Genomic DNA, 21,802 nt, shown 5'->3' on the forward strand with positions numbered 1-21,802 from the left:
GGTTATTCATAATCATAATTTCAGCTGTATGACGTTCACAGCTGGGCATGGCAGGCCATAGATTTCTGGTCTTCTATCAGAAATGGTTGAAAGCGTTCTGCATCCAGCATCTTGCAATGACCTTAGCAAGATCTTCTGTCTACCTTATGAATGGACTCCGGATCGTAAGCATCATCTGTTTTGCACGCTATTTGACATGCCAACTGCTTCTTTATTTTGCCAGGACTCTGGGCTATATCGGTTACTTTTGCCCGGCTACGGATCTCCCCATTTCTGATTCGACCTCGTAGGAAAATCCCGGGCGTAACCCTTCACAAAGCTCGTTTTGCGCCTATGGGCTTGCCTATAAGCAGTGAAGTGAGAGTTCACATTGGTCGTTGACTTTCGTCCTCGGATATTGGTTGGTATAAAAAGATGTTTTGTGGTCATAATTACTATATTTTAAATATTTAAACCTGCAAATACATATTTGCGGGAGAAAAAAAAGTACATTTGCAAACAGAGGCAAATGCCGGACAATGTAGTAAACTTCGCAGACTGCCTACCTCATTTCTAAGAAAGTGCTTCTTTCATCGATTTCCATAGATGGCATTTCGTAACCTGAGAAAAAAATTCACTTAAGATTATTCCACTATAAAAAAATAGTTAGAAAAAACATAACTGTAATAAAAAATCAATGTGATTACCTCCAGAAATAGTTTACTTGATTTTCAATTTTGATTTGAAAAGGTTGTCAGAGATCAGGATGTAAACATAGTTCTTATTACATTTCCTATCCCATAACGGTATGCAGAGGCGTGTTTTTACGTCAGAATATTATTATATAAATATTTTATATTTGGAGATAAAATCACAATTTGCATTTAACCAAAATTGACCCTGATTGTCTTCTCGTCTTTGAAGCGGTCAAATAATTGAAATAGTTAACGATGTGATTTATGCAAATCGATAGTTTGACGTTCAATTTAAACTGAGAGGCACGTTGTGCCCGAGGCTATGTCGGCTATTAGGCGCTTCGCAGGACACGCGCTGTCGCTCGCCTAATCTCGCGCATCTCGTGTCAGCAACGCCACACGACACACCCGCTTTCAACTCCTCGTCATGTGTCGCACCGCACGCCTAGGCCCACTAACACGCATAAACACTACCGTACGATGTTGTTCGACATCGAAAGATTATTGTTTAGGATGCACATTTGTAAAGCCGCCTGTGTATTTTTCTTTCACAAGTTTGTAAATAAAATATGCATTTATAGAAATTCGGTTATGAATATTATAATTAAAATTTTATTGTAGCTGACCGTATGGACTTGTAACTACTAAATTTATTTAAGCAAAACTATTTAATTTGTAAAATTTAAATCAACTATAACCATAACAGTTAATCTAAAGTGACATTTGTCGTCACTTCTTTCTTCCATATTGAACTAAATATTTTACAGCAATTTATAAACAGACTCCCACTTCAATTGACAATAGCAACTTGAACAAGAATAACCCTTGAAGCGATAAAAGATGATAGTTTAATTCAGAAGTGTGTCGCTGCGGCAAAACATGCAATCGGTGAATATGTTAGGCCCACTTAGAATATTTTAAAAGTCATCGAACTTCTATCCGCCGTCCGTAACAATTTTTCTCTATTTTTTAATTACGTCCTTTAAATTTTTCATATTCTTTTCTTTCATATTTTTAAATATATAACAGACATTTTTAATCTTAATGCAATGTCTGTAATGAAAATTACAAAAAGAAAAGACAAGTAGTTACTTATGGTCACCTTAATAATATGTAAGTTACTATGAATTGACAGCTTTTCTTTAAATTGATTATAAACATATCTAAAAAACGTGGCTAGTATACGCAAACTCTTTATATTTATTATCACACAACTATTTGGTAGAAAATTTAGAAAAATCATTATACGTTAAAAGTCCATTATAATAATTATTTTAAACCAAAAATTTTATTAAAAAAAAACACAAGTTAGTGATTTGTAACAATATTGAAACCCTTTAGTTTTAGAATAGCAAAATAGCAGTTCACAGTTAACCTTGGTCACAACTTTTTTTTTAAATGTTGGAGGATTTCTTCTTTCTTTTTTAAACACGAACAGTTGAATCACTGAGCTCTTTTACAATATTAATGAATAGAATCGTGAACGTAATGTAGCTTTGTCTAATATCTAAGCAGTAGTAAGTACACAATCAATATTTTCACAATACATAAAAGGTTTCGATAGTACTAACTATGGAATTGACATCAAAGTGGCCTTGCTTGCTTAATTGAACGCTACTTGAACTGACGTTCATTGTGATTTGCGACTACCTTGACACATCAGTTATTCATTGAAGTTTTTTGTTGGCTGTCTCCAGATACAACTTAACTTGTGCTAATCATATCAATATTCATCTTTGAACTTTTAAGAATGAATACTATCTTTGACTCTTTGCATCACAATTTCCCGTGAAATCATTATTAAGCTTACATTACAATATAAGATGTTCTATTTTGTAATCAAGATATTTTTCAATTTTAGTTAGGTGATTAAATTAAGAATTATTCTTCGTTCAGAAATGTCTTTTGCGATTGTTTCCTCTTAATAAACACTTTAAACGAACCTCATCCGGATCTCAGTCTTGTTGCTTCGGTGCAAAATCGCAGATGAATGTCTTCATAAACTTTGAAGACATTTTAATGTTTAATTACAAAACTTTGTGTCATGAGTATATTGGGAGTTCAAAGATATTCCGTGAACCCGACATCGTTTTATCTACAGTCAACTAAAAGTAATTATTAGATAAACTGTTTGCTTTTTTGATACTATTTCAATAAAAAACAAATTATTGCTAAACTATTATTACAGTAATTTTTTTTAGACTTTATTTTAACGCATCTATTTTATAACTTAACTGATTAACTATACTGTATAATTTGCAATTTGCAATCGTTATTAACTTTCTACCTGTTTCTTGAGGTTATTATTTCTTCTTATACGAAATGAAATAGATACGTACAAGATATACAAACCATAGAATTTATTTCTCGTTGTAAATTTTTTTCTTGAACAGACGGTTGTGGCATTACATATCTTTCGATTTTTGAATGTTAAAAGTAAACTATTTCTCTCTAAGTTAACCTTCACTGTTTTAACACAAAGTATGCACCTTTTGAGGGTCGCACTTGCAAACCGCGGTTAAAGACATAATTGTTAATTACGATGCTAGCATTACTTAGCGATGCTTAAAAACATTCATTCAGCAAATTGATTGCATACAAATTAAATGTATGATATAATATAAGGATGAGATTTTCTATACTATCAACAAATATTTCCTATACTCTATATGCAAAAATAACGAAGTTTGGAAGTAGCTTAGAGTTTGGCTGTGACCCAGAAACAAGTGAAAATTTAATACACCCAACATTTGTCCTGTCGACAGTAGAGAGAAACAGTGCCTAGTAATAGTACTAAGTGTGGATATAAACAAACAAGTAATTCAATAGAAAGCTGTACATATCATGCACTAAGGTTTAATAAAAAAAACTAATGAGGTTTTTAAGTGATAGATAAATAAGTAAATAAGATATAGATCTGGGCTAAGTTTCGTAACTTAGTTCTGCAAATAAGTACAGAACATATATGTAAATAAAATAAACATACATAGTAATGGATATGCAACCAAATTAATTATTAAAAAATAATTATATTTTTTAGTAATACTGTAAGGAACTCTCTATGCTTCACAAGATATTCATTAGAATATACATACATATTAGGATATTACCATTTCAAAAGTTAGAAATAATTTCACTTCCACTTACGGCGTTTTTTTGTTTGATTTAAACTTGTTCCTGGTTTACTATTAGCTCAACGCGGAAAACGGCTTTCAGGTAAATCATTAAAACTTAACATTCCGTAGAGCTTTAGAAGAGTTGCCAAATGATAATGATATGAGAACCGCGCTCAAAATGATATTATTTGTTTCAATTATTTTCTAATATGTCTCCTCAAGAAATTGTAAGACTACAAATTGTAAGGTATTTAAGTTATGAAGTAATAAAGTATAACGACAGTATTGTCCATTGCCGAGTACAAAGGATTCACGCATATTAATCATGAGGTGTCTTTCATACGACTGAATACAATACAAATCCGGTGGTGTGATCGAGCACCGGGCGCCTTAAGCCCAGCCCGCTCGCAGCATCGTGTCGCTCCTATCGCTTTCACGTCGCGGTTATCGCCGCCATGATAATCTGCATAGTGCGAACCGTTATTGAAAGCCACGGTACTAGTTTGTGCGTGAAGGCTACAATAGCGGCACTTTAATCTGATATTTATTGACCGAGAGATAGAATGGGGCTACATTGTGAGGTGACCTGAAATCTGGATCTAATATGTGTAAATAATGACACGGTGACCATTGAGCCTCACGATCGATACGCTCGGTTCAACAAACAATGTGCCTTGTACAGGTTCCAAATTGAGGTGAGACATTTCTTCTATATTGAATTATAACACTTTAAATAGGTATTGTTCTTTAACAAGAAACAGTTGAACAAAATCTAACAGATTTCAAAATAAATAGTAAATTTCAAAATAATTTGATAACATGATCTAAAACGTATTGACTTTATGTATGCTATTTCTTCTTTCTTACTCTTTTTCAGCCGATGGACGTTCACTGCAAGGTATAACATGCATCAAAAATCGCTACGATGAGTGGTCTTGCGCTGCCCGCATCCCGCGACATCTACATCGTCGGTCCACCTAGTGTGGGCCCTAGCCACGCCATGTCTACCGGCTCGTGGTCGCCACTCGAGAACCTTTCGGCCCCGGTGATCATTGGCTGTTTTAACACAGTAAATGTTTTGTTAGCTATGATTATATATTCCTTTTAGTTATTTATAATAAGTAATATACTTTTATAACTAATAATAACTGTAAAAATTGCGATTAATTTGTACGATAGCTCATATTACGTTTAGCTTTTTTTTTCAGCGTCTCGACGATTCTATTACTCGTACCTAAGCTACAGCTGCCGTTTTTAAATAATCTAAACATTTACTTAATAATACAAATTCCGATCGAAAATATCCTTCTTCAACCTAGGCTTCTACACACACTTTTAAATGGTCAATTATTTTAATCTTATAAGTAGAACTAAGTTACTACCGGCTCTGAGTGTGGGCCAGCCAGAAACTCAACAACTGCCATTTCAAATGAATTTTTGTTAAATTTCATATGAAATATTTTTTTTATAATATCAACCATGTAACTGAGTCAGCAAACCAAGTTCCACACAATTGCGTGTCAATACAAGTTAGTTTTCCGTTATACGTCATTCTTGCAATTTTACGGGTCGATATAGTTCGGCTTAAATTCCGACATTTCTTTATTCAAACATGAAAATTTTGATCACAAAAATAAATTGGCAATTTAAATGTACAAAGTTTGGCGTTGGGCGTGGGCGGGTACTCAGTGGCGAACCTCCGCAGGTCGCGCCCCGATCATGATCAATTTTGGTTCTGGAGGGATTATCTCTTGATCGGAGCAATTTCTCTTCGGTTTTGATATTCATTTTATCAGTACAACAACGCTCAACATCGTTGCGCATAATTGTAACTCAAGGATAAAATACATGTATCTGCTGATTTGAAATGAATATTTAAATAGGTGTAGACAGACTACATTTTTTTGTAAATTTATAATTGTACTAACTTTTTTCTCGTTTGGTTTTTCGTTTGAAACGATTAATTAATTAACTTTTAAAAGACTGTTTTTACAGAACCCTTTCAAGAAGTAGTCATTTCTTGAATGCTATTATGGCTATTTTACATAAATTTCAATAAAGTGTGTCAATGTATGCGTATAAATCATAAAAGTAAGTGATAATTTTTTTTTCTTGAGTATCAGGTAGGCGAGTTTTCACTTTTATGTAATTGTCAGATATTTCAGTAGTACGGCTTCTATCCTTTTATTTTTTTATACAATCATGTGCTACAACTTTTCCGTCAACTAACTGACTACGTGTCGGTAGATACCACCGCAGCGCCAATATCTGCCACTAAATATTAGTCTATTGAATACAGACATTTTTGCAAACAAAAAGAAAACATTTTCCAAAGCATTACACAGCTATCATATTACTCCATATAACTTCACTGCCCCTTATCACTTACCATTAGGTTATCATCTTTCGTATCTTGCATTGTGATTTTAGAAAAAAATTGTTAGGCACTCACATCGTTGTTTTCATATCAAGAATAGTAAAAAAGTGTGTAAATAAAAACAATTAAACTTTTAAGTAATCATATAAACTCACTTATTTTATAATTACGTATTAACTTACATATTAATTAAAATAATAGACGTATAAACCGTTACATAAGTTCTTATTTTGAAAAAAGATTCGGAAACGATAATAGAGTTATTTTATAAATCGGCAAACCAATAGAATAATTAAAGCAATCGGAAACAATTTTCTGATACTATTTATCGTCGGACATATTCCGACAACAAACACGATCGTCTTGAACGTCGTGGGAATGCTCCAGTCGAGTAACGGGCGGTCAGACAAATGATGTTGGTTGGATCTATTGCCTGTAATTGATGACGACCATTGTATTACGCTTTTGAAAGAGGCACGAATGTTTGTCTTCGTTCTGTTACCTTCTGTTTGTTTGTGCTATTGTTAATCTGCCATACAGTACTTTAATCGGCGGACTATTATCAAATAAAGTGGACAAGTTTCATGATGTCATTCCTACTCCACGGCTTAGATCGCGATTTGTGTTAGCAGGTGCCGTTATTTTATTTTCTTGACGTAAGTTTCTTGTCATTTATAAAAAGCACAAAATGTTTAAATACAGTGAGCTGCGAAATTAACGAGACGCACAGTAAATCACTATTTTTTTTAATCATTTTAGTGCTCGTACAAATAGTATTGTACAAGTTAATTATTTTGTACGACTTTTAATAATATTACTTAACATAAAGAGCAAAAAAATTCATATTATAAAATATTGTAACCTATATTTCAACAAAACATTTTTTTCTTTTTTTAACCAGCGATCATTATAAACAAAGGAATTGCCCATTACACAGCCCTTCATCATGTCGCTATTGCCTGAAAATCGTCAACGAACTATAACAATTATGCTAAGAGATTTATAATTTAGTAGTCCAGTTTCGAAGCAAATTCTACGTTGACTTCGGGTATTGGATATAAAAACGATGGAGTCGGCGAATGACTTAAAACTTCTCGGCGAATATCCAATTACGGTTACGGCTTGCTCGGCCAGTAGAAAGGTATAAACTAGGAATAATGATAATGATGAAATAAAAAGAGACTTGCAAAAGATCTTCAAGAAAAAAAAAGCATGTTGATCAAGATCCATATAAACTTTACTGCACGAATAGCTTTTCATATTTTGTCCCCATTTCTAAAAGTCAGTGAAATCATCACAGAGTGTCTAGCTACCACAGACATAAATCTCATAGAATATATAATACAAGAAATGAGCATACGAGATATGTTAAAAATTCCCGTTGCTACTTTCCACAAATTAACGAATTAACAAACAGAGATCCTATTAAAGATTAGGTTTATAACTAGTCATGTAGTCTTAATAAAATATTTATTAGAGCATCAATTGCAAATACAGAAACAAAAAGTGGGCTTTGTTTATTTTTAATTATTATATTATTTTAATTTCAACAAAGCTTTCAATCATTAATAATTTTAAAACTACAAAAAAAAATGTGTAACTCATAACGTTGTATACTGATTGGATATATATTACAAACAGGCTAAAAATGAGTGAAGACAGTGAGACGAATGAGTCACAATTAAAAAAAAACAAAATGGTTGTTGTTTATTCAAAAAATAACCACAAATTGAAATCCATATTAATAACAAAAAAAGATTTACTAGTTTCCTGTCTTGCTCGGTAGACAAGGCAGATATATATAAAAAAAATATTTTTTTAAAATTTACGCAGAGGTGCACGTAAGCCACCATTAGTCCGACAGAACGAATTAGCAACAAATTATATCCGCACACTACGTCCCGTTACTTACCTAGGAACCACATAACAGTATTTTACTAATATGTCTTCAGTCATATTTGTTATTACTACCGTCAAAAACAAAAAACATTTTGAAAAATCTGCTAGACCCTAGACACAAAACATTTTAGTTACTCAATAAATCAGTGTACAATGACAGAATCCGATGAAATCAATTAGAGTTCTCATAAAATATTTAGTTTCTCATCAAGCAGTATTCCAATAGCGCGTATAAATTTAACCTATGATGTGACAATAAAAATATAATTAAATGATATTTTGTTAACAACAATCCTGTAAGAGAAAAGTCTTTTAACTTTTTTAAATACATATAAGAAGATTCTTTATTGCATTATTTTCCGGGGCAATGATAGTCGCCAGCTCTCATACCGTGGTTACCGTGAAAGCCGGCTAAGGGACAAATATTCAAAGAAGAAAGGCAGCAACATATCCGTAAAACATTTGAAATAAAAAAACTACGCTCGCCAACCCACACGCCAAGCATGGCGAGAATTGGCATATAACCCTTTACACGAGGATATAAAAAAATACTAGATCTCCAGTCAACAACGCTATTTCTTGCAGAGGTAGTAGCCATGGTAACGGCAGAGCAGGGGATGCCACAAATCCCCGGCAGACAACCAGCTACCCGCGATGTTAACGACAAATCCATACACCCAAAATGGACAGACAGACAGTAATAAACAATATACAAAGGATAAAGACAGACGAAAAGATTATTGTTTAGGTAAAGGAATTGAGAAGGTAACAGATAACATGCTAGTATATATGGTAACAAATTATAACTCATCTTTGAAGTCTAAATCATCTTTTACATATTAAACCTTATATAATAAAGATTGACTAGACAAGTAATTTTGAAGTTCAAATAACAATGTATCGTTTAATTTTCGGCTCAAATATGTAGATATGGTATGCTGGTGCGGCAAAACATTTTAGACGATCGTTTAAAACATAATTTTTGGAATTAAATTTTCTAGGTTATACCTTATATCATTTTTTAAACAATATTTTTTTTTCTGCTAACCGTCAAGAGTATTAATAAGTTCTAGAGCTTGCTATAGACCCCTTATAATTATCAAGATTTTATTATTTATTATTACCCACATTGATAAAAAATTACTAAATACATACAGTAACAAACAATAATAATTTTTGAATTTATTTCAATTAGCGGTTGAAATCTTATTCTGAATCTTAATCTGATTTAAACATAAGTTATAAGGTATGAATGCCTGGGCGGAGTGTGCATCGGTCATTAATTTCGCCTCTGTAAATATTGCCTGCAAGTGCGATTGTTTTACGATTTACCGCTTCTCGTCTGCCTTAATATTTTTTTCCTTATTGAAAACATGCTTTAGTAATTGATCGAAAGATATAAGGTCATTTTTATTATCTTCTTTCTACATGGAAGTATAATTTGACACTAATTGTTGCTTTTCTAACCAACAAATGTCGGGTCTAAAAAGATTAAATAATAAGAAAAAACTGTATCAGAACAACATCACTACATTATTTTCGTAACCAATAAATAACCAAAACAATAAAATACTTGTCAATTCACTAAATGGTTACATAGAGCAAATAAATTGACAAAAGAAGAGAAAAGAAAAAAAGAAACCATAATGACTCAGTAAAGTTTCTTCATTTCGGTAATATTTTCAGTTATATCATATGAATATAAATAATAAAATAACACAAAAAATTAAAATCAATTTCGAAAAAAAAACACTTATTACATTGTTTTGTTTACGTATCCTAGCACTATTCAATAAATATAAATATGCAAGGTTTTAGTGAAGACTACACTTCTATGAATAGGGTGTGTTGATATTTTAAAATTATGAAATTGAAATATTTTTTGTGCATGTTAAATATATAACTGGCGATTAAAATTATGACCAAAACGACAAACCCATCTAACGCCACACAAGATTTTGGAATGAGAAATCCTGAGTAACGCCACATCTTTACCAAAAGGTCACATTACATGATGTAAAGTGACGGTTCATCAATTCTTGTTTAAGTAATCGGTCGTAAAGGATCAGGGAACATTTCGATTTTACAAATGCAATAATTAAATACACAGAGGTATCATCACAAAAACTTTCCATTGAGGTTAAGAAATCATTCTCATGTCATCAAAAATATAAACCAATAAAGTGTAATCACATTCAACGCGCCAATTAATATGTTTGTGAGGGCCAATGTCGTACAGAGATTCTCAGGATTAACTGTAACAGGACATATCAATAATTCAGTTTGGACTTGGGGCTCACAGTGGTCTGAAGCTCCAATTTATCTGGATATCGCGAGCTATAATTACGGTAGTTACATTCTCCGTCGCGGTTACAATTAAAATAGCGGTGCATTCGTGAAATAATAAATAAAGGAGATTACATCAGTGGCTTGTGACCGTGTTTCCGATAGTATTTGATAGCAGCGGCACCGGTATGTTAACTTATTTCTTAAATAATTGTACACAAAACCTGTACTATTATATCATAGTAACCGTAATCATATTACGGATTTTATATCATCTAAACAAAATAACCTGAAAGTGTTTTGGTATTGCTGACACGCTGTTTTATAATACTTTGTTTTGTTAGATTTCGGTTAAACTAATTACAAATGGAAAGATTGGCTCTGTATTGTAGTAAACATAATGGCGTCTTTAAACTTTTAGTAAAAGCAGGTTTTTTTAAAAAGTACACACAAAGAATAAATATGACGCTTGAGTCTTGGAAATGTACATTCGCCCAATAATTTTGTTATGTCGTATCCATATATACATATCTAAACGCAGTATCTGCACATTATGTTCATTATTTTCTGCTGGAAACTTTAGACTAGACGGTCTCTCAGAAGGTTCCCACTAAAACTCTTCTGATCAACCACTAGCTCTTCAGCAATGTACTAGCTTTTTTCAAAATCAGAATAGATTTTATCCGCAACACGTTGACCAGAACCGGCTTGATTTTTAACATCATATTTATATGTGCTAAAAGCGCTTAAACTATTTTGTGATTATTTTTTAAAAAGTACACGAATGTCGCCTAATTGTTTTATTAGCTTATTTAATTTTCCTCTTGTTTGTATTGAATAAATTTTCAAATTTAATTATTATCATCGATTCACTATATTACATCTCCATTGGCCCAAAAAAAAATAGTTGCACTAGCAGGATACCTACTTTATATTTTATTATTTTCAATATTTCATTGATTTAAAGATGAAAATTGGCTAGATACAACCAAAGACTTTATGTAAAAAATAATAAAAAGACAAGAGTCAAATACAAAATATTTATTTTTTATAACTTAATGCTAATCAATATCACTATTATCACATGTTATTTTCAGCAATATCATTAGAATTTGAAATAAGTATCTAGGCCCAAGTTAGTGTTTACGTTAAAACGTATTACGTTGAATAAGCTTATTGTTTTTGTTATACATATTTTGTCAATTCAAGTCGTTTCATGCAAATAATAAAATAAAAAAAAAAAACAAAATCAATTATGTTAAATATTAAAGCTATCTTTGCCAGACATCCTTAAAACTTTATGTTTTTTAGCCAACAATAAAGATTATTTTTATCACTTTTATTATGCAAGTTAAAAATGTTGGACTTCACAAAAAGTGTTTTTTAATAATTAACTCTTTACCAAGATAAACACTTAGCAAATTAATTGAATTATTGATTTTATTGCAAAGTCAGGATGATTGTAAACATCCATTCTAATCACGTTGGTCATGTTATAACGATGTTTCAAACTCAACTAAAGTTTTTTTCAGTGTTTTTCCACCGAGGCTACTGAATCTGACAAGGTAAGGCTTCTACTAGTTAAGGTTCTAAGTCATTGTATACAGTTGAATAACTTATGTTTAGATTACTTAATTTAAACTCTACCCTTGGTCTCACAGAACAGTTTGAGTTTGAGGTTATGTCTGATAAGCCCTCTGTCATGTTTGGGTTCCCAAAAGTGGGATGTTACTTTAAGATGATCGTTTTGTCATCTTTAGGTTCTTGCAAATAATGTATGTATAGGTTGCCTTAGGCTTTAAAAATTAATCATTATACGAGTATTTTTTTCTTGACTCGTTTTGATCTCAGGAACTTTAAGATGACAGGCTGTGTCATCTTTAGGTTATCACTGTCATGTTCAGGTTCTAAAAAAAAATAATTTGTTTTCAGAAGAATGGCTCCCAAGAAAATTTTGCAGGACAAAGAAGAAGTGTTGTTGAAGGCTCTTGACGACGTGGCTCGTGGCATGCCCGTCTATGCTGCTGCTAAAAAGTATGGCATACCTCGATCAACTATTAGGAGCAAAGTAAAGGGAATCAACCCCATATCGCGCAAAATGGGGGCTCATATTACTTTTACAAGTACTGAAGAGTTATTGTTAGAAAATTGGATAGTAGAAATCGCGAAAAGGGGGTTTCCTGTATCAAAGCCAACGTTTTTGTTCAGTGTCCAGCGGCTGGCAGCGCAATTGGGGAAAGATGCGTTCAAAGAAAAATTACCGTCCAAAAAATGGTACAAAGGTTTTATGGACCGCCATCCACGGATTTCTAATCGTGTTGCTCAAAATCTTAAAAAAGCAGGAGTTCAGTAACGCAGGAGCAGCTTGATGCATGGAAGGGAGAAGTTGAAAACTATTTAAAAGCCCACGAATATCTGGACATTTTGAATGACCCCACGCGCGTGTTCAATGCTGACGAAACAGCTTTTTTTCTAAAACCTAAGGCAGGAAAAGTTTTAGCCGAGCGTGGGAGCAACAACATTTACCAATCAGTTGGAAACGACGAGAAGGAGTGCATAACCGTTTTGTTCAATGGGAATGCTGCAGGACAACTGGCTCCACCGATTGTTGTATTCCGTTATGCTAGAATACCCTTGCATATCTCTCAGAAGATCCCCTCATTATGGGTGATAAGAAAAAGTGAGCAAGGATGGATGAATTGCGCTATTTTTTATGAGTATAACCAATTCATTCAGTGGCTTGACAAACAGGGAATTTCTAGACCCATAATTTTTAATGTTGATGGTCATGTTTCGCACTTGTCTTTTGAGGTCAGCCAATTCTGTAGTGAAAATGGCATAATTTTAATTGCGACTCACTTGCTGCAGCCTATGGATGTAGCAGTGTTCTACACATTAAAGTCCTCCTGGAAAGAGAAAACTATGCAGCATCGATTAAATGGAGGTGAAGTAACAAAAGTCAACTTTTGTGGTTTGCTTGCAGAGCTGCTACAGGAGTCATATCGACCCGAAATATTAAAAATGGGTTTAAAAAGTGTGGGTTACAACCATGGAATCCTTTAGCAGTTACTGTCAATATGCCCTCATTGACAGTAACTGCTAAACTGCTAAAGAAAAGGGTGAATGAAACTCACCACCCTCAAGAAAAAAGACTGTGTTGTCCTGGATTTATTCCAATGTTGAAGTCTCTGATTGGACAAGATAAACTAAAACTTTTTAGTGAGGGAGATGAAAGCATTCTACCGATAGTAGATCATTCTCTTTATCAATTATGGAAGGTGTCTGCACTCGAGGCAGGCTATACTTCCACAATAATTATCCCGTCTGTGGCAAATGAAACCTCAGGTGAACAGGCTGACAAGGTTCCTTCAATTGCGCCTCTAAGCCCAAATGAAGACTTTACGACGGAGTCAAAAATGATCCTAGCGGGGTCTTCAGAGCCAGAAAATAGCCCACCTGAAGTGACAGTATTGGTTCGTCCAGCATCTCCAAAACAGCCAGAAAATAGCCCACCTGAAGTGACAGAATTGGTTCGTCCAGCATCTCCAAAACAGCCAGAAAATAGCCCACCTGAAGTGACAAAATTAGTTCGTCCAGCATCTCCAAAACAGCCAGAAAATAGCCCACCTGAAGTGACAGAATTGGTTCGTCCAGCATCTCCAAAACAGCCAGAAAATAGCCCACCTGAAGTAACAGAATTGGTTCGTCCAGCATCTCCAAAACAGCCAGAAAATAGCCTACCGGAAGTAACAGAATTGGTTCGTCCAGCATCTCCAAAACAACCAGAAAATAGCCCACCTGAAGTGACAGAATTGGTTCGTCCAGCATCTCCAAAACAGCCAGAAAATAGCCCACCTGAAGTGACAGAATTGGTTCGTCCAGCATCTCCAAAACAGCCAGAAAATAGCCCACCTGAAGTGACAGAATTGGTTCGTCCAGCATCTCCAAAACAGCCAGAAAATAGCCCACCTGAAGTGACAGAATTGGTTCGTCCAGCATCTCCAAAACAGCCAGAAAATAGCCCACCTGAAGTGACAGAATTGGTTCGTCCAGCATCTCCAAAACAGCCAGAAAATAGCCCACCTGAAGTAACAGAATTGGTTCGTCCAGCATCTCCAAAACAGCCAGAAAATAGCCCACCGGAAGTAACAGAATTGGTTCGTCCAGCATCTCCAAAACAGCCAGAAAATAGCCCACCTGAAGTGACAGAATTGGTTCGTCCAGCATCTCCAAAACAGCCAGAAAATAGCCCACCTGAAGTGACAGAATTGGTTCGTCCAGCATCTCCAAAACAGCCAGAAAATAGCCCACCTGAAATGACAGAATTGGTTCGTCCAGCATCTCCAAAACAGCCAGAAAATAGCCCACCTGAAGTGACAGAATTGGTTCGTCCAGCATCTCCAAAACAGCCAGAAAATAGCCCACCTGAAGTGACAGAATTGGTTCATCCAGCATCTCCAAAACAGCCAGAAAATAGCCCACCTGAAGTGACAGAATTGGTTCGTCCAGCATCTCCAAAACAGCCAGAAAATAGCCCACCTGAAGTGACAGAATTGGTTCGTCCAGCATCTCCAAAACCAGATGAAGTTCCTTCTACATTTACTGACGACATAATTGCTCCTATTGCATCTACCAGCTCATTTATCGCTTCGCCATTCAAAAAAGCCCTTTTTTGGCCTAAGGAAAGCCAAGGAGAGAAAAAGAGGAAATTCAAAGAAAAAGTCCCATTCGTTGTTTCATCTGCCGAATGGCAGCTCTACCATGAGAAAAAATCAAGTAAGAAGAAAAAAGAAGAAGAAAAACAAAAGCGGCTAGCTATGCGGTTACAGAAGAAAAAAGAACAGGAAGAGGAAAAATTTAAACGAGCTGCAAACCGCCAACTAGTCTTCAACTCCAAAAAAAGGAAGAAAGCAGGAAAAGAAGAGGAAGAGGATTCAGAAGAATCGGATTTGGACTGTATTCATAGTTCAAGATCATCTTCTGGAGGAGAATGGGAAGAAAATACTAGCTCAGATGTTGATTTAGAGATGCAGGCCCCTGAAAAGAAAATTGGGGAGTACGTTGCCATATCCTACGATGGCAAATTTTTTCCTGGGCGGATTCTTGAACTCAAAGATGGCGGCGCCATTGTCACGGCAATGGTTCGCAATGGCCACTTATGGAGATGGCCGGCAAGACAAGATAGATTATTCTATTCATGGGACGAAATACCTTGCAAAATCGGCACACCTGTAAAATTCAGCAAAACCAGAGACATTTTCAATATTCCCGATATGGAAAATCTTGAAATTTTTTTAATATTTTTTATTAAACTGTGTTTAATAATTGTCTAATTGTTTGTTGCCTCTTTACTTAATTAAAAACTGTGAACAAACTCATATGTCATTTTCAGGTTTCGTCATTGTCATAATTAGGTTCTGAGCTAAATTTCTCTGTCATCTATAGGTGCCAATCGATCATTGAAAAAAAAAAGTTATACATACAAAATTTAAGTAACTTTTGGGGTCCTTCAGGGTTATTTCCTAAAAGGCAACAGTAAAGGGCTATTATGATAAGTCAAGTTACAAAAAAATAACATTCAGTGAGTTTGTTATGGAGCATCAACGGGAAAAAAATTCTTAATGTGTCATCTATAGATGCAATTACCTTAATCTAAAAACAATTTCATTTTCATTAAAGTTGTTAATTCATTGCGTTTGCCGGATACAAGCCGATATTGTTATCATTGCTTCGATTAATTGTATTTCGTTCAATCTCTCCAAACGGTGAATTTAAAGCTCTTCTTTAATTTGCTTCGGTTTGAGTGCTTCCACAAAGTTATTAAAATCCTGTCGTGACCTGACGTAAGACGCGCATTCTTCTACAAGTTTTAAAAATTCATCGACGTCAAATGAATAATTTGTAAACTTGGCGTGGGACGCGCCGCCTGGACCGTGGCCCTAAAAATTTTTAATTACTTTAAAACAGAGGTTCCTAGAGTTTTTTTTTCGCTAAGATCATTTTCAACTTTTACCTTGTTCCGGTGGACACTTTGGCAGCTAGCTACATTATTACATATCATATTTCCAAAACTCGACAAATTTGAAAATTAGATCTACGGAAACTTTCATTCGTGGTGACGCTTTGCAAATCGCGACGCTTCGTAATGAATAAGTTAAATGATAAGTCAAACAAAAATTTTAGTTCTTCACTATCGAAAGCAGATAAATCCTGTAACGTAACCCCACTTACAAATTGTAACGCCAATGCAGGCCCCCGTGGATCCATTTACAACACCATTACGCATTAACTACTCGCAAAGCGTGCAATTGTTATTAGGAAGAAAATCGTAATCCAGTGCGTTTTCTTCATACAGTTTATAGCCTTAATAGATACTAGGCAGTGCAAGGTGGACAAACTACCTTGATAAGGACGTCGGAAAAGGCGCTGGGTGTAAATCACTTCTACCTGATCCTATTATAAATCCACACGGGTGGCCATGTCTAGCAATAGCCGTGCTACCGCAAAAATTATTATGCTGAATGGTAACGCATTTAGCTCTCCGAGAAACTCATTGACAGAGGCTGTTTGCACATTGACGTTTTCAGCTTAAGTGGTTACTGAGACACTTTGCCTAAACTTCTTTAATCAAGCTTATAGGCCCTCTTAGAAGCCTCGCCTTATTTAACAACTCCTAATAAAATAATAATTAACCTTATCTTGTTGCACCAGTTTATTCTTTTTCCGCCAAGTGACGTATTTAAGACCACGGAGCCTTGCCAGATCTGAATAACAATTTGGATCCTCGCAGTTATATCTGAAAAAAGATTAAGTACCGAAAATTAAAGTAAATTCACAATATTACAGTACAACTCTAAGCGACGATCGAAACTTGAGGTCAAGATGAGGATACAAGAGTAAATAAGAACTAGGCACATGTGTTTCTTAAGATTGATCAGAAGATTAATCATTTACAATGACTTGGATTCATATCGAATATGAATGGATAGGTAAATAATTGCTGCTTTTAACGCGTTATAAAGTATACATCTACTATGTATAAACACCTGTTACAACATTGTTTATAGTCAAACTAGTTTATAACCTACATGGGTTACGCTTCTGTTGCAGGGAACAACATATCAAAACAGCATGGTCTTCTATGAAACCTTTTGTCATACATAGAGTTCTCGGCGCAGTAATGGCCGTACATGGATATAACGTGACATAATATCATTAACTTAAACACTATTTACCGCTGTTGTATACGCAAGTAATATCGCCGCGCAAGTAAATAGTTGCTTTATGTGATGCATGATAGGTGGACCCCCAAAAGATACCCACCCTAATGAAATGAGAGTCTAAGAGCCGTGGCCTAATTACGCAGTTAAACCGAATTAAACATAATCTAGACTTGTGCCCATTTTAAAAATTAATACTAAGATTCCTATGACTATAGTGGTTATAAAACCTCAATGTCTCTGCTACAGCAGTAAAAGTGGATTTATGAGGAATCATCAAGTTCCCACTTTACGTGCATGTAAATGTACGTTTATGTACGTAAGCATAAATGTAGTAGACGCAGAGTAGTCAGGCTATGAAGGAATATCCTTAGCATCGGTGTTTTAGTTGATTTTATGAAAAATCAGATACCGTCAAGGTATCAAGTATGGTATGAATTTGTGATAATTTGCTGTTTGATATTGTTAGGACTGTGAGGAGTCTTAAGATTCTTATCCTTAAAGCCGGATAGGATTGGTGTCTGTTGTCTGCTAGCTATATGAACCGATACATATTTTGACGCATTTAACCAAAATATTCATCTAACTACACCACAAAGAAACATCTATGCAGTTTTAATCATTACCTGTTTGCCATATCTCATTTCCGCATTAGCATGTGACAAATGACGGTTATTGATGAGTCCGCTAACAAAACAGGAATTTGGTGTATTGACAAAATAATAAAAAATTATACTAACACTTCAAACACTGCTGCCCAGTCCGGTAAAAAGAGAAGATGCGTTAATCCTGCACCATGCATTCCAATAAAAACATCAGAATTATGTGTTATTTCCAACTGTTTACTGAATGGGATGGTCTTGTCAAACACAACACGTTGGACGTGGTATCCTTTTACTTTCACCAATGCTCTAACAATTTCTTTTTCATTTAAAATGGTTCTGTAAGTTGTTTCACGAGAGAGCAATGTGACCCTTATTTTATCATTGCTTCTATGTTGTAGCTTAATATTTAGTGAATGTAATACATGTTTAGAAAAAGCATGAAATAACCCGCTTCTTTCACAGCCATATATCTGTAACAAAACATATTTTTATGCTTTATTAAAGTAAGTAATAATGTCCTCCGCCATAATTATAAACGATACTTGAGGAAAAACACAATATTAAGTGTTTCTAACATTTTATCTGTGGCCTATATACAAATTCCAGTTCTTCTAATGTCATTTTCTTTAAAAAGATGAACATGACATTCTCCATTACCTTATAGTGTTAAAATTGTGTGCACCGTTTTATTATATATAATTCACAACAACACTTCTGATTATCTTAAATTAACACTTAAAGTTTAAACAGTGATAATAAACTTACTTTATGTCAAAATAAATTTAAACAGAATCATAAAGCTGTTTTATGTTAATTATAAACACAGAATTATATAAAAAGTTTGACAGTTACTGATATATCTTTTGAATTTTGTTAGTGTAAATCATTACAGGTGGTGATGTAATCAGTTCCAATATCATCAACAGTATCAATCTAACATTAACCTTTATATTAAACTGATAAATCTTTAAATCTTAAAATCTGTATTAGAAATTACTAACTTTTTAGTCTGCTGATAAGATAAAGAACTTTAAAAAAAATTAATTTAGAAGAAATTAGAAGAATGACTTACCAATGGAGTATTATAGTACAAACCAAATATCATTCTAGGTAACAGGGGAAACACCACATTTTTAAAGCATGCTACTTTCCCCCTAAAGTGTTTCAAGTCCCAAATTGCATTGGATGTGAATGCTTTGAATGTATCTTTAAATACAGAATCATAAGTAAAAGTTTCCCAAACAAGAATATGATTATCTCTTGAGAAAGTGGTAGGGTGTGTGGAATTGACATGAAGAGATGCATATAAATTGAAGAAATCACAAAAGTGATGGTACATGTTCACAGCTGAAAATTAAACAAGACACACCATGCACTGTTAGCATTTACTGCATTTGCAATACATTTTTTCACAAGCAAGAATATGTACAAATAACATTTCACATTTAACCACATATATATACAACATGCTACAAACATTTTTACAGCCACGAGTTAAAATGTGAACAGAACAAATACTGTTTTTATTCTTAAACTCATCACTGTGGAAATATTCACATTAAATATCATTCAAATATTACATTTACATATCTATTATCATTTTTCATTTACAAATTGTCTTCTTATTCCATAACACAATCTTTGTAATATAAAATAAAAAAATAAGCAAACTATAAATTAGTAAATTATGTCTGGTTCATCCATTTGTGAATAGTCTAACATCAGGTGTCTTTTACTTATCATGAAAGACAACACAGCAATTAAGTTCTATTTTAGTAGTTAGTATTGAATGGGAGTAATATAAAATTAGCTACTTTACTATGTCAATTTCAGTTTTGATACCATTTCTAATATCTTTGATAATATTAATGATAATTCAATAAGAATATTAGAGGAGTCATTAATAGACACAAATAAGAATTTATTTATTTCATTTCATCCATTCTTATATGCTCTGTGTAAATCTCAGATAATAATAAAAACTTATCTTACATTGCTTAAAATATATACCTGTATTAAGTATTAGGCATAACATATTTAAAAACAATTTATTCCTTCAATTGAGATGAAGACACCAAAGATGTGATAATAGATGTGACACAAAAATGAGATTTTTTGATAAAATATTAAGCATTTTATACTTATGATGCAACAAAACTTAAACAGATAAATAATTAGTATAGTACATACTGGCATCTAATTTCATAATATATGTTGGTTTCTCTACAACAACATCACAAACATCATCAAATATTGGTCGATAAGGGGTTTTCACAAAATTAATCATTTCTGGTGCCCATGATTGTAAAGGACTCATATGTTCTGCTTCAGCCTTGAGCCTCTCTTCATAATAGCGACAGTATCCACCTGTAATTTATAACTATAATTATAAAAATGAACACATAATATAACATTATACATTTAGCTCCTACAATGATATAATTAAAACAAACACATAAAACAGTTACTTAATCATTTATGATGATATGAAGGATTAATTACTTTTATTTTTAATAGCCTTGTAAGCAACAGATTTTTTTTTCATAGGCAAAAAGACTGTAAACATAAATCATCAAAATATTTAAATCAACATGATCTTACCAATCTGGCCTTCAGCTAGGACATCCATCTTATAACGCAAATTGTCACCACGGCCAACTAATCCAGTAAAGTTCAGCATTAAATTTCGTCCTCTACAAAACCTGAAGAACATAAAAAAATGCAATTATATAGAGGTTTGTACTGAAATGTTTTTTATATTGCTATAATGGTATTTTTTATCACTACCTTAAGTATTTTGAACATTCTAGAGAGCTATCATGGAGGTAAGAAGCTTCGCACATGACCTGTAGTTCATCTATTTGGTCTTTCACATAACCTGAAAATTTAAAAATTAACCAAATTTCTCTTATTATATAAAATTTCTGTATTATAATTTTAAATAAACGAATACTAAATAATACCAAAATCCGCTTGCGTGTAAAAAGTATCATACTGGGCCTCTTTGGTTTTTACCCAGCCTCGATGATCGCCAGGACATCGTGGTCTGATATGGTAAGATATATTCTTGTTGCATTCAGGTTCGTATCCCCAACAAACTTTGTTTTCAACAACCCTCTTAAATGGACAATTAGTGTCGGCTCTACAATTTTCAGCTAAGCTAGGAAACAAACTAAAAACGTATTCCATATGTTCAGGTGGTACATTAATATCTTTTATTTTAATCAAGTGAACAAGGCTTAAAAAATTAAATATAATTAGAACATAAAATACTAAATGCATTTTAATTGAAAACATTTAAAGTAGATAACTTTACAGTATGTCTAATGACATTTGATTATTTTTGACAGCAAATAAATAGTTTCATAGACACATTCTTTGCTTGCACTTTATTTCTTTTTACAATGATGTAAATTAAGCACTTGTATAAAACACAGGACGAAACAAATTGCAAACAATTTTTTTTTTAATAAAAAGTAAAAAATTATAAACCAAAATGAATATGTGCCCTTTCTCTTTAATAATAACACGTAGAATACATGAATTAATTTTACATTTTAAAAAATCTTTTTCATTTTAAGGGTTCTTTACTTAAATCGATCATTAGTTTTCTTTAAATATTATT

At 33.5% G+C, this 21,802-nt stretch overlaps 2 protein-coding genes across 5 annotated transcripts; both read right to left on the reverse strand.

Moving 5' to 3' along the window:
- Positions 1 to 539: 539 nt before the first annotated feature.
- On the reverse strand, positions 540 to 21,482 carry Eogt (EGF-domain O-GlcNAc transferase). Of its 2 annotated transcripts, none has more exons than XM_068764878.1 (8): positions 21,141 to 21,482; positions 20,965 to 21,055; positions 20,779 to 20,879; positions 20,368 to 20,544; positions 19,250 to 19,524; positions 18,313 to 18,647; positions 17,046 to 17,148; positions 540 to 600 (listed from the first exon to the last, which is right to left on the reverse strand). In XM_068764878.1, exons 1-8 carry the CDS (start codon positions 21,472 to 21,474, stop codon positions 553 to 555), a joined length of 1,464 nt encoding a protein of 487 aa, XP_068620979.1. In that variant the 5' UTR covers positions 21,475 to 21,482; the 3' UTR covers positions 540 to 552. The 2 variants fall into 2 exon arrangements, with proteins under 2 accessions (XP_068620979.1, XP_068620978.1); XM_068764877.1 differs by lacking the exon at positions 540 to 600 and adding an exon at positions 15,044 to 16,291.
- On the reverse strand, positions 11,456 to 14,976 carry LOC137922039 (uncharacterized). Of its 3 annotated transcripts, none has more exons than XM_068764881.1 (3): positions 14,721 to 14,976; positions 14,550 to 14,663; positions 11,456 to 14,435 (listed from the first exon to the last, which is right to left on the reverse strand). In XM_068764881.1, the coding sequence occupies exons 1-3, from the start codon at positions 14,919 to 14,921 to the stop codon at positions 13,752 to 13,754; spliced, it is 999 nt and encodes a 332-aa protein (XP_068620982.1). In that variant the 5' UTR covers positions 14,922 to 14,976; the 3' UTR covers positions 11,456 to 13,751. The 3 variants fall into 3 exon arrangements, with proteins under 3 accessions (XP_068620982.1, XP_068620981.1, XP_068620980.1); XM_068764880.1 differs by having other exon boundaries at positions 11,456 to 13,922; positions 13,980 to 14,663; XM_068764879.1 differs by having other exon boundaries at positions 11,456 to 14,663.
- Positions 21,483 to 21,802: the final 320 nt, after the last annotated feature.

The sequence above is a fragment of the Battus philenor genome, unplaced genomic scaffold, assembly GCF_028537555.1.
Source record: "Battus philenor isolate CCGP_79_NKW_IND1 unplaced genomic scaffold, ilBatPhil1.0.hap1 SCAF_2, whole genome shotgun sequence".
Lineage (NCBI taxonomy): Eukaryota > Metazoa > Arthropoda > Insecta > Lepidoptera > Papilionidae > Battus > Battus philenor.